This window comes from Centrocercus urophasianus, unplaced genomic scaffold (assembly GCF_019232065.1).
Source record: "Centrocercus urophasianus isolate 14NV4802_14NV808 unplaced genomic scaffold, USGS_Curo_1.0 seq_62, whole genome shotgun sequence".
In the NCBI taxonomy this organism is placed as follows: domain Eukaryota; kingdom Metazoa; phylum Chordata; class Aves; order Galliformes; family Phasianidae; genus Centrocercus; species Centrocercus urophasianus.
The window spans coordinates 658,366-671,151 of NW_024885222.1; the positions used below are offsets into that span (position 1 = coordinate 658,366).

Consider the following 12,786-nt stretch of genomic DNA (forward strand, 5'->3'; position numbering starts at 1 on the left):
TAATTTTCACACCAAGATTACTGTTTTGTGCCCACAGTCGAATGAATTAAGGCAGTCGCTACAAATGCCATCTTTCTAATCATTTTGTGACTTTTCTACACCACCCTCGGGCCCAGGCGACGGCTCACACAACAGCAATATGTACTTGATTGAGATATAAATATTTAAAGTCTCCTGTCACATACAGTCAACTCATTTTAATTTCATAACCTGCACACGGGATCTGTTTGACAATGGCCGTATAGAGACAGGCTGCTATAAATGATTCAGCAGCTCGTTTGTGTTTTATCTTTTATTCAAACTAAAAACGAAGAAAACCAAATTTCCTGAGGAGTTTTTTCAAAGGCAGATGAAGAGATTAAAAACCCTTTGCGCTACAGAATGCGGGGACAATGTCCTGCGCTTTGTTTGCACTGACACCAATTACAGCATGCGTCAAGAGAGGTGGGGTTTACAACCACCGCGCTTCCTCTTCCACAGACAACATAAAGGTGGACGGAACGCACACCGCACCTCGCTCCAGCTGCTCGCTGTTGTAGAGTCAGCCGCCCCACCTCAGCAGAAGCACGATGTCGTTCTCCACGCAAAGCTTCCAGCTGGGCACGGCTGCCCGCCTGCAGGGCACAGCGCCCGGCAGCAGCGCCCTGTCCATCAGGAGCACGGCCGTGCAGCGCATCCAGGCGCCCAGCGTCTACGGCGGGGCGGGCGGCTATGGCACCCGCGTCTCCAGCAGCTCCGTCCGCAGGCAGAGCTCCGGCGGTGCCTTCTACTCCAACTTTTCTGACAACGACCTGCTGCTCTCCGGCAATGAGAAATCAACCATGCAAAACCTAAACGACCGTTTGGCCGCCTATCTGGAGAGGGTGCGCTCTCTGGAGAAAGCAAACTCCCTGCTTGAGAAGCAGATCAGGGAGTGGCATGAGAAGAATACAGGAGGCATAAGGAGCGACTACAGCTCCTACTTTCAAACAATCGAGGATCTCCAAAACAAGGTAAGATCTCGTACAGCCATCCATAACAACATGAACTGCAAGATCACAATCTATTGTGGAAAAGCTGCTGTTTCAAGTTGGAACTGTCTCACCTGGAACAGGAAATGCTTAATGCTGGCCGGATACAAATTAGTGACAGACTTTCTAATGTTTAAGACTCACTCAGTGTCCTTTGTGAGTTCTGCTACCACTGCTTCATCCCTTTCCAACCATTCCTTTTCAGATCAGTGCTGCACAGATGGAAAATGCAAAGCTTGTCCTGCAGATTGACAACGCCAAGCTGGCTGCTGATGATTTCAGACTGAAGTAAGTTGCACGCATTGCCTGCACTCCTTCATGTCCCAGTTATTCAGGATAACATCTAGTCATTGGTATCAAAGCTAAGAAGTAAGCCACAAAGATCAGTAAAAACAAATATTCTAGGACTCGGGCTGTAAAAGTAATTGATTTGATATTTCTGTCAAACAGCAGCACTTCGATGATGACCAAAGAAGCCTTGTTTTACAGGTTTGAAAATGAGTTATTGCTCAGGCAAAGTGTTGAGAGCGACATCAATGGGCTGCTGAGAGTCCTTGACGACCTGACTTTAACTAAATCAGACTTGGAATCACAGATTGAAAATGTGAATGAAGAAATAGTGTTTCTTAAGAAGAACCATGAGGAGGTGAGAGCAGCAAAACTGTCACCTGTTTGTTTGTTTGCTTGTTTTTTGTCAGGGACATCTAAGAATTAAGAGTCAGCTCCATGTCTGTAATTTTGGACTTCCGCCCGATATTTAGGTCTGAAAGTTCACTTGAGCTGATGCTAACGCGGTGCTCAATGTTGCAGGAGGTTGACAGACTGCGCAAACAAGTGGGCGGCTCGGTGAGCGTAGAGGTGGATGCTGCTCCAGGTACTGATCTCTCAAGCATTATGGAAAACATGAGGCGGCAGTATGAAGAAATGGCAGAAAAGAACCGCCAGGAAGCCAAAGAACGATTTGAAAAGCAAGTAAGATCAATGGCTTGAACATCAGCAAGAGCCCCTGTCATGTTTGGTCACAGCTTACAGTCCTTCCATTTTCGTATTTCAGACAGAAGTGCTGAACCAGGAAGTAGCAATCAATGTAGAACAGCTGCAAGAACAAAGGAGACAGGTCACAGATCGGAGACAGATCTGCCATAGCCTGGAGGTGGAATTACAGACCAATCTGAACATGGTGAGTAATACACAGTTCTTGAAGTTGGGCCCGTGTTTAGAAGATGGTTATAGAGATAAATACAGAAACTGCGACATTTTTCCAAATCTAATTTTAAGGACAAAACGCATCCTCTTGAACAATAAATCTGTTCTTTTCACTCATTGTAGAAGAAGTCTTTGGAAGACACTCTGGCTGAAACTGAAGCACGTTACAGTTTTCAGTTGGCTCAAATACAGGAGACAATTGCCAGGTTAGAGAATCAGCTGAGGCAACTGCGGGCCGACATGGAGGCACAGAACACGGAGTACAGCATCCTGCTGGACATCAAGACTCGCCTGGAGCTGGAGATCGCCACGTACCGACGTCTGCTGGAAGGAGAGGACGTCAGGTGAGGAAAGGGGCCGACAGCAGTGCAAACGCTCTCTGAATTCTCAGACAGTGGTAAAATCTGCCTTCTGGCACCTGGTTTTTGAAGGAAAAAGTCTGTCTGTTGCCCGGCTCTCAGCTGTAGGCTCCAAGCAGGCTGCAGTCTGTGCTCCTTCAGAGGCTGCTGCAGTGCTCAGATCAGTCTGTGCCAGCCTGTGCACAGCTACGTGCTGTTAGTCTCCTTGAGCTGAGCAGCCTGATAGCCGCCCACACTCATGAATAAAGGTGATGCGGTTTTAGATCAACGTTTCCATAACTATAATGACAGAAACCCAGGGCACAGTTTTTTAAACTGCTTTAGGCTACATGAGCACCTGCCCACTTTAGAGCAAGGCACTCAGTGAGCACACACTGACCTCCTCTTGCAGTCTATGGCAAGTTTTGGAGCCTGCACAGGATTCTGCTCTGCTGTACTTCTGCTGCCAGCAGCTGAGCTACTTAAATAGGTAGGAGGTGCAAATGAGCTGACACCTTTTGTCTGGATAGTCCAGCATCCCTTGCTGTGCAGCGCACAGAGGTTTCTGAAAGAGCAGCACAAGCAGAGAGCAGTGCTTCCCCAAAGGTCTCCCCGTGCAGCAGTTCTGCCTCAGGAACCAGGCTGGGCAAATCCTCAGGAGCTGAAGTTGTAACAGTGCAGAAATCAGCCTGCAGGTTAACTTCACCTATCGCTAATGCTAGATGAAATTTACTTTAGTAATGAAAACTCATCTGAACACACGGCTTGGCTTTAGCCAACATCTTGATGAAAGGAAATTTACGTGTTCTGATGAAAGGTGCAGAAAGCATACCAGGTTGTTCCTTCAATATGTCACGCACAGTTTACTTACATTTGTCTGTTTACGATCTGAACAGGTTTGTCCAAGAGGAGGCACTTACAAATGAGCTTGAAAAAGGTATGTTGCACAGGCCATGTATTTTTGATGGCTTCTTGTTTAAATGTTATGGACTTAAGCAGCCTGATTTTAAAAAGCACAGTTTCAGAGCAAATAAACCACCAGTGAACTCTTAGAACAAGAAAGCAATCAACCGTATGAGCAGGGAAGCTGCAGGGATTATACAAGCCCTGCGTTATGTGTGTAACCTAGGTGCCTGTATGGGAACTGCTGAGTCACGGCCTGAACCTCTGATTGATCACCTGAGGTGAGCCTTGAGTCAGCCAGAGGAGCACAGGTGAAGGCAATTCACCTGTGCTGCCGGAAGGGGTGGAGCCAGGCTCCACCCCTCCTGGACCTATTTAAGAGCTGGCTACCAGAGGGGAAGGATCTCTTCTGGAGATCCCCTCTTTTGGTATCTTCTGGTGAGCTCAACCCAAGGGTAAGCTCTTCCATTTATTCTCTTTTGTGATCGTTGTCTGCTTTGCTTTACTCTCTTGATTATATTGCAATTATAACATCTTGGTTATACAAATTATAACATCTTGGTTATACATTATAACATCTTGGTTATACAGTGCCAAAGGTAAAACCACAGACTTCTCAAAGGGCAGATGAGCAGCAAGGTCATGGAATTCCTTCCTGAAGGTTTTCAGAGGCATCTGCTTCTCTCCACTGACCGCACAAGGAGATCAGGCTCCTAAATGAAGTGCACACACTTCAACAGCAAAAAAATCCATCTGTGTAAGCAAGGTCCTAGTTTTGAGGTTTGCAAATTTGTGCAAATCTGAAGCAAAAACATAATGATGAACAGTTATTTAACACAACACCCAGAATAGTATTATGGGTAACATACAGAATGTTAGAAGGAAGATAAACCCAAAAGTTTACTTCCTAGTAACTGTGCATTGAAAAGATGCTTTTGTCTATTTTCTCATTAGTGAAATTGCTGCCAGTGCTACAGTAATTTTATCCTGTCAATACACTCTCCATTTTTATTAATTTACTGCTCCATTTCATTACCAGAATCAAATAAAGTTAAAAAGATCAAGACCATTGTCGAAGAGGTGATTGATGGCAAAGTCGTGTCCTCTCAGATTAAGGAGATTGAGGAGAAGATGTGAGCAGCGCCGGTGGAGGGGAGAGCACCAAAATGGCACCACTGCACTTCATAAAGAAACCAATTTAACTCTCCCTGAAAGCAGCAAGGGTTGAAAAATGCCAAATTATCAAATCTCAGACAATTCAGTTTTTCATCTTTGTGTGTGTGTGTGTTTATTAATAAAATCATTTTTGCCTTACACAGCAGAACATCTAGAGTAGATTTGTATTTGAAAAAGCATCAAAATGTTGATTCGGTGCATCTGTTCTGAATGTGAAATATCACTGCAGTGCATTGGAGACTCACTTCAATAAACGTGATTTTCAAATAAGAAACATCAATTTTCATTTCATAATAAATTAAAATGCAAAACTGAAGAAGCCTTCTCGTTAATTGTCATTCTCTGGGAATTTCCAAAGATACCTGATAACCAATCATACAACCTGCCTGTCAGATACGAGCTGAGCAGTGCCACGTCTGCCAGCCCCCCTCGCTGCTGCACAAACCTGCTGAGCCCTTCAGCCAAGGAGTCGGCGCTTCCTCCTCACACAACACACAGCTCTTCCTTCTGCAGTCGCTCCTGCCCACTGCATTATTTACATTATCATAAAGAGCTGCCAAGGGAAATAATTCTTTGCTTTCTTAGTCCCGAGTCACTGATATCAGGCTATCAATTCATTTCTACATAAATGCTTCACTTAAACTTTTGATCTACTGCTCTTAATACGGTTTGCCACCCCCGCCCACCCCAAAAACCACACCTGAGCTCCTGGGTGTGCGTTAATTAAAGAGGAGTACATTTCAGTTGACAAATCCAGTGATATAATTAACCCAGGACAAAGGAAAATCGATTTTTTGTCTTTCAAAATAACTTAGAAATAAAACTACATTGATTTTGAAGAGCTTCCAGCTCAAAGCTTCTAACCTAGAGCCACGTTTGATCTTCTCGCTAAGTTCTTATTTGGCACCCAGAGAAGCCACAGGTTTGTACCAGAAAAGTGTTGTGGATAGAGACACATTTTTGACATGCTGGGAAGTATCACACGAAAGGGATCGTTCTGCTCACTCAAGCATAATTCTATGAAAATAGCCCCAAACCAAGAAAGCAGTGAATATGCAGTGACAAAAAAATTATTTAAGATGGATTGAAATGTGAAAAGAAATTTGCGCTCCATTGCACATGGCAAAACATCATCTCGATGTCTCAGCTCTACCCCACCCATTTCTCCTCATACAAACACCTGCAGGGTGCCAGATTTCCGCTCCCACGGGCAATTTAGATTTGCACGTATCATTTAGTTTGCCCTGGATTTACTAAACTGCTTTTCTCCTCCCTAAATTCGAAAGAGAGAGAGAGAAAGAATTCAGGGCTCTGTTTGGAGGCGGGGTTGGGGCCAGGGTGCTGCCACCACGACAGCCCCTATAAAAAGGGACCGCGTTCCCGATCTGCCCCGCTCCGCACCCTGCCTGGCCGAGCAGCCCAGCCCTGCGCAGCACCATGGCCCTGTCTGTGCGCAGCACTGTGGGATCCCGGCAGTTCTCCTCTCGGAGCGGCCTTGGCGGGGGCTCTCTGCGGATGGCTGGCAGCAGCACTGGAGGCGGCTTTGGCGGCAGCGGCCTCGGGTTTGGCGCTGGATCCGCCGGAGGGTTCGGTGCTGCTTCCTTGCTCGGCTCTGGCTTCGGCGGGGGCTTCGGGAGCAGCGCAGGCAGCGGCTTTGGCGGAGGCTTCGTTAGCGGCTCAGGAGGCGGCTATGGAAGCGGCTCAGGCAGTGGCTTTGGTGGGGGTTTAGGAAGCGGTTTTGGAAGCGGTTCAGGCGCCGTTTTTGGAGGCGGCTTTGGCAGCGGCGCAGCTGCTGGTTTTGGAGGTGGATTTGGCGTCGGTGGTGGTGGGGATGGCGGCCTTCTTTCTGGTTCTAAAAAAGAAACGATGCAGAACCTCAATGACCGCCTGGCCGCTTATCTGGACAAAGTGCGATCCCTGGAGGATGCCAATACGGAGCTGGAACGTAAAATCCGAGAGTGGTATGAGAAAAATGGGCCTGGAGCTGCTGTTCCGGGATCTGGGAACGACTACAGTAAATATTACCCAATAATTGAAGATCTTCGAAACAAGGTAGCAAAGCTACGTACTCAATGCATCTCTGCGTTTGCAATTCATTGCAGCACATTTGGAAAAAAATAACAATTTCCTTTCAGAAACCAAGAGCAAAGCTACCGATGGATGCGTGCAATCATCCTGCACTGCAATCATGTGTGGAACTTTCCATGTATGATTAATTTTGGTTCTGTAGCTCTGTCACACAATGCTGTGAAGTGACTTGGTTTAATGTGAATAAGGAAGCAAGCAGTGGAGTCCAGCTGTGCAAACTCTTGTTCAAATGTTCACATTTTAGAAAGCTTTGTATTTTTAAAATCACAAATTCAATTCATAAATTAGACAGACTCCCTGGCAAATCCTTCAGAGATTCTAAACTATACAGGGCAAACTAGCATTCTTCCACTAAGTGAAACAAGACAATTTGCAGAGGCTGGAAATCTGTCCTATATACGTTTGTAGTTATTTATGCAATGGTCTGAGAAGTTACTTTTGTCACACTTAGAATAAGAGCTGTGCAAGAAGCTGTGCTGAGCTGCAAAGCCCTTGGGCTGTGAAATCATTCTCTGGTCGGTGCTTGTGTTCCAGATCATCAATGCGACTATCGACAATGCGAGAATCATCCTGCAGATTGACAATGCCAGGCTGGCTGCTGATGACTTCAGACTGAAGTAAGTATCTCTCAGTACTGCAAAACCTCCCCCTGGTACTCGGGGGGAAACGTTCTTAGTACTCACAAATCTCTTTCACTGAAGAATAAGTTAACAGAAATACTATGAGAATTTTGTGCATTAAGATTTCATAGCAAAAGCTGTAGGAGTAGAGTAACAGTGTGCATTTGGCCACATTATCCACATTAAAGGCATATTTAATTACTTATTTTTCAGATATGAGAATGAAGTGGCTCTTCGCCAGAGTGTGGAGGCTGACATCAACGGTCTGCGCAGAGTTCTGGATGAGCTGACCTTGACAAGAGCCGATTTGGAGATGCAGATTGAAAGCCTGAATGAAGAACTGGCTTATCTCAAGAAGAATCACGAAGAGGTATATGTTTTTTCTTTATATATTCATAAAACGGCAGATGGAAGTGCGAAACATCCAATTATTCCCTCAGTTACACACGTGGCAGATCCTTGGTTTCATGTCAGTATTTCATTTGCTCGCTGTTCTTTTCTGAGCTTGCTCAGGAGATACGCAATGAATCAGAAAGTTAAATATCAAATCCATGAGACAAATGGAAATGACAGGCAGGATCTGTGTCATATTTTGATATTTCATATTCTTCAAAGAAGAGGCAGGTTGTAGTTAGGAAGGGTTCCCATGGAAAAAGAATTTGTGTCGCACACATTTCTTTGCATACGTTGCTGGTAGAAGTATTTTGCCTTTTATTAAGATAATTTTTACTTCAAATCTTTCCAGGAGCTCCAGGGTCTCCAGAGCAGCGCAGTTGGCCAAGTCAGCGTTGAAATGGATGCAGCCCCAGGAATTGACCTCACCAAGCTTCTGAACGACATGAGGGGGCAGTACGAAGTCATTGCTGAGCAAAACCGAAAAGAGGCTGAAGCGTGGTTCAATGAAAAAGTAACAACCTCACTGACGGAAAATTCGGCCCAACGCGTGTAACCGTGAGTGCCCAGAACAGAGGAGTTACTCTTCCTCTTTGCCATTTCAGAGTGGGGAGCTGAAAAGGGAGATCTCCACCAACACCGAGCAGCTTCAGTCAGGGAAAAGCGAGATCACCGACCTGAAACGGACTCTTCAGAACTTGGAAATTGAGCTACAATCTCAGCTTGCCATGGTATGTGGAAACTGCTAATTAGACAGAGAACCTTCTCCAACTTACCAGCTCTTTTTAGATCTTATACTTTTCCACAGGATCAAAGGTTTGCATGTATTTCCTATTAAATCCTGCATTCTTTTAGTTCTTAAATAGCAGTCATATGTACACAACTGGATTGGGAGCAACATGTTATAAAGCAAGTGAACTTTCATGTCCACATTCAGTGAACTACCAAAAGCTAATTAACAAACCAGGATTTCAAGAAAAAAACAAATACCTCTGAACAGTGAGGCTACACTTACTGCCATCAAACTGATTCTGTTGTTTTGTATTTGTAAGGAATCCTTCTTCCTCAGTCAGCTATTATTCAGTGTCTTTCCTACACAGAAAAAATCCCTTGAAGACACGTTAGCAGAAACAGAAGGAGGTTACTGCGCTCAGCTTTCACAAATGCAGCTTCAGATTGGGAACCTGGAGTCTCAGCTGCTGCAGGTCAGGGCTGACATGGAGCGCCAGGGCGCGGAGTATCAGCAGCTTCTCGACATCAAGTCTCGCCTGGAAATGGAGATCGAAACCTACCGCCGCCTGCTGGACGGCGAGTTTGTGTAAGGAAAGCATCCAAAATCTTTGTTTTATTTTCAGTAACAGTATCCTCTCCAGGAAGAGTCAAAAACAAGCGCTGCGCTCACCAAAAGACAAGTAAGGCAGATGGGCAGATTCTGAAAACTGGCTCTTCTTCACAGACATCATGAGTTCTGCACAGTATTTAATTAACCTATGAATGCCAACCTGAAGAGGAAATAACACAAACTCTCCTGAGCGTGACAAACACTGCAGCACTGCGTGTCTCTGCTTCATTTTCAGGGGTGGCGGGCAGGGAGTTGTATTTGAAAGCTCATCTTTGACGGCGCCGAAGTCACAAACGCAGTCACTGGATTCTTCTCAGGGTAGGCAGAACTCAACCGAATAAAGCTTTGCTGTAATAGCCCTTGAACACTGAAATTCAGGCAAATAACGTTGTTTGGCATAACCAGCAGAACTACCAGATACAGAACCATTAAGTACCCATTCAGAATTATTTCCAAAGTTTTAAAGTAAAATAATGCATGCCATTCTGTTTAATTACATCATAGTTCTTTGGAACAAGTAACTAATTTCCACGCAGCTGTCCATGTGAGCTGTGGTAACAACTGGCTCAATATTTGCTTTGTGTCCTTTGTGATGCTCAGATCCCACCAAAACCAGGAAGATCAAGACCATCGTTGAGGAAGTGGTGGATGGAAAAGTTGTTGCATCGCACGTGAAGGAAGTTGAAGAGAAGATATGAGGCACAACCTGAGGTCGCAAAGATCCATTCTTTCCATGTTTCTTTCCAAGCAGGAGTATAAACAAGTTTGTTCTTGTGAATGGAGTAAAAAAAAAAAATAGATTGGCTTTTTGCTAAGATTCTCTGATAGAAGCAGAACATACTTTTTCATTCTTAGCACCCATGCAATACAGTTTCCACTTCAGTCCATTGGTATTAGCTGCATTATTTTCATGGTGTTCTTTAAGTCTATCATCAATTCTTTGTTCAGTTACTAGAAACATTGTGCACACATCCAATCAAATATGCTTTCTATATTTCTGAGTTAATAGAATTAATAGATAATACATTTTTGCTGTTTTAACCAAGTTTTCCAAATTTCTTGACTAATAAAAGGACTCAGCAAGCTTTAAGATATTAATCTCCTTTCATTCTTTGCGTCACCACCAAGGACTCCTGAGCCACATATTCCATTCTGTTCAGCATTTTGCTTCACCATATGTAATATCCACAGTATTGCGCTCCTCACATAGAGGCATTAATCCAATGTTAGAACATGAAAATAATTTTTAAAAACTGCTTAAACTTGGGATTAAAGGAATAGTGGATAAAAATAAATAAATAATAAATAATAAATAAAGCAAGCTATCAACTTGCAGCCATGTAGAGGACGAAGAGAGAAGTTTCTGCCAGCGGTGCAGCGGCTGCCGCCGCAGGGAAGCGGAGCGGCTTCACCGATTTCCAAGCGCGGCACAAACCGGAGAGGCGCTCCGGAGCGCCGCCTGCTGGACGCACCGTTGTCCGTTCTGAGCCCTCGGTCTGACTGCCGGCCGCCCGGCGGCGAGCTGCTCAACATCCGCCGTTCCGAACAAAACGAAGAGCCGGTCCACAACCCCCCAACCTGCACCTCCATCTTTGTGCGCGAGTCCAAATGTTGGCCATTTCTGTGTGATTCGCAGATAAGAGAACACACTGCGACCTCCTGTAAGCATCCATGGTGCCTCCAGAATACAAACGTTCTGCACGTTCCATCACGTCCCTTCAACATTGGACCCAAACTCAAATTCTGATGGCAGCACAGATTTCATGCTGTGCTTCTGTTTCGCTCTCTGCAAACCCAACGATGAGCACTGCTTCGCTTCCCGCTTGGAACGAGCAAAAGCCAGGGTAATAAAAACAATCAGAGGATGAAATCAGTACGGCAAAACCACCGTGTCTGAAAGCCAACCACTACATAAAAGTCACAGTGATAAATGCCAGAGAGAAATTAATTAGAAGATTGTTATACACATGTCAGTATGAAGAGGTAAAAATCAGGAGCATGTGACAGACAGCATCTCCATTGTGAAGAGAAAAGTGTGTTTCTTCCACATTCCTCTTCCAAGATTACGTTTTCCACACAGCCTACAAGAAGAAATACAAAGTAATACATCGTGTCAAGGAATGCAGCTGTGATTGCTGTCAATAATCATTGGGAATTCAGAAATTTTTAGATTTCAGACATTTTTGCACTATTGCAGATTTCTACTTTACCTACATGCATATTAATCCTGAATTTAATACTGATCTAAAAGATAAAGTAGAATCACTTATGATTACTAGAAACCACTCAATTTATGGTCTGTTCTGTCACCAATGGCGAACCAAAGGAGCCTGCAACCACAGTGACATTAGCACAGAATCCAAAGAATTGACAACTGGTATTTAGATGACAAAAATCCAACATCTGCAATAAAATATGAGAACTGAAAGTTGCTAGGATCCAACATGACACAAAAGCTAGTGAAAATAAGGTAGCTTAAACCTACCTTAGAGTTGCAGCAACGTCAGAGCCAGATGGCCCCCTTACGCTTGGAAAAAGGGAAGGAAAAACAAAGTTTTCAGAAATAGATCAACATTTCAGCTCTTGGCCCCTTTTGATGCACAACATTTGGTTTGTTGGGACCAAGTCCAACACCCAGACCTCTGCACCGCACTTCAAACAGAAACATTTCTGAGCAGCAGCCCTGACTGCCTGGTGGAAGCAGAAGACGTTCTGAGCCCCAGGGAACTGCAGGGCAGCTGCAAAGCACCGCTACTGTGATGAAAAGTTAAAAAAAAATTATGCAATATTTGCTTGGACACATGGCTTCCTCCTTTCTTGTTCATACTCTCCTAAGCTAAAAAAATCTTATGTTTGTTTCACGGACGTGGATCAACGAAAAAACTGACAATAATTGTTTTTAGAACTAAGTAAAAGTAGAATGTTTACGACAGCTGCCGAAAAAACAGTGGAGAACAAAACATTCTCATTCCTGCCCAGGTCAGCTGGAGAACAACCAGCTCACAGAAATCCAAGCACTACATGGGATCCTTTCACATGTGCCAGCAGACAGTCAGGAACAAGGAAGCCTTGTGCACACAAGGAGACTTTGAAGTGGAACAAGGCTTTGACTTCTTCAAAGGAGCATCTTGTAAGATTACTGCCTCTTTCCCCTCGTTTTACTGATGTATGCTGCAGTCCAAAACACATCGCTTTGTGGGTTCATTTTCTTAGTGGAATCAGAATTTTTACTAAATATCCCACACTGCACACTGCTGAAAAAACTTCAAAAAGTTAAGGGAAGTTCTTACCATACACGATCACTGAGGCTGTAACTACTCAGCAGTTAAAACAGGCCAGGGAACAGAAAGTTTTGTAGAAAGCAGGACAGACTGCCTTCACTTCCCGCCCTCCATGTAGCAATGGGGAAAGTAAGCCTTGTATCTCCTAACCTCACGCACTTTGAGGTTATAAAAAACCCTAACTTAAAGCGTAACAGAAACACGAAGACACTGCACGCGTTCGCTTCCACACACAAGCTGGGCATCCTGATTCCAGCCGCGCCGAAGCACCAGGCGCCGCGATAGCAGACACCTGCAGGACGGACGTCGCTCCGCCGCCCAGAACGGAGCTCTGCGGCTTTAAGAGCCGCCGCTGCTCTGCCTCCTCCCGCCGCAGGCTCTGCAGAGCCCCCCCACCCCCAGCGAGGCCGGGCACCAAACGGGAGCATG

General features: G+C 44.9%; 2 protein-coding genes across 2 annotated transcripts; both read left to right on the top strand.

Moving 5' to 3' along the window:
• The first annotated feature begins 519 nt into the window (after positions 1-519).
• On the top strand, positions 520-4,949 carry LOC122170014 (keratin, type I cytoskeletal 20-like). Its single transcript, XM_042836590.1, has 8 exons — positions 520-992; positions 1,216-1,298; positions 1,500-1,656; positions 1,821-1,982; positions 2,065-2,190; positions 2,340-2,560; positions 3,451-3,491; positions 4,497-4,949. The coding sequence occupies exons 1-8, from the start codon at positions 570-572 to the stop codon at positions 4,592-4,594; spliced, it is 1,311 nt and encodes a 436-aa protein (XP_042692524.1). The 5' UTR covers positions 520-569; the 3' UTR covers positions 4,595-4,949.
• A 1,121-nt stretch (positions 4,950-6,070) lies between these two features.
• On the top strand, positions 6,071-10,112 carry LOC122170013 (keratin, type I cytoskeletal 12-like). The gene is made up of 8 exons (XM_042836589.1): positions 6,071-6,685; positions 7,256-7,338; positions 7,555-7,711; positions 8,087-8,248; positions 8,340-8,465; positions 8,835-9,046; positions 9,312-9,394; positions 9,677-10,112. The coding sequence occupies exons 1-8, from the start codon at positions 6,071-6,073 to the stop codon at positions 9,772-9,774; spliced, it is 1,536 nt and encodes a 511-aa protein (XP_042692523.1). The 3' UTR covers positions 9,775-10,112.
• The last annotated feature ends 2,674 nt before the right edge of the window (positions 10,113-12,786 follow it).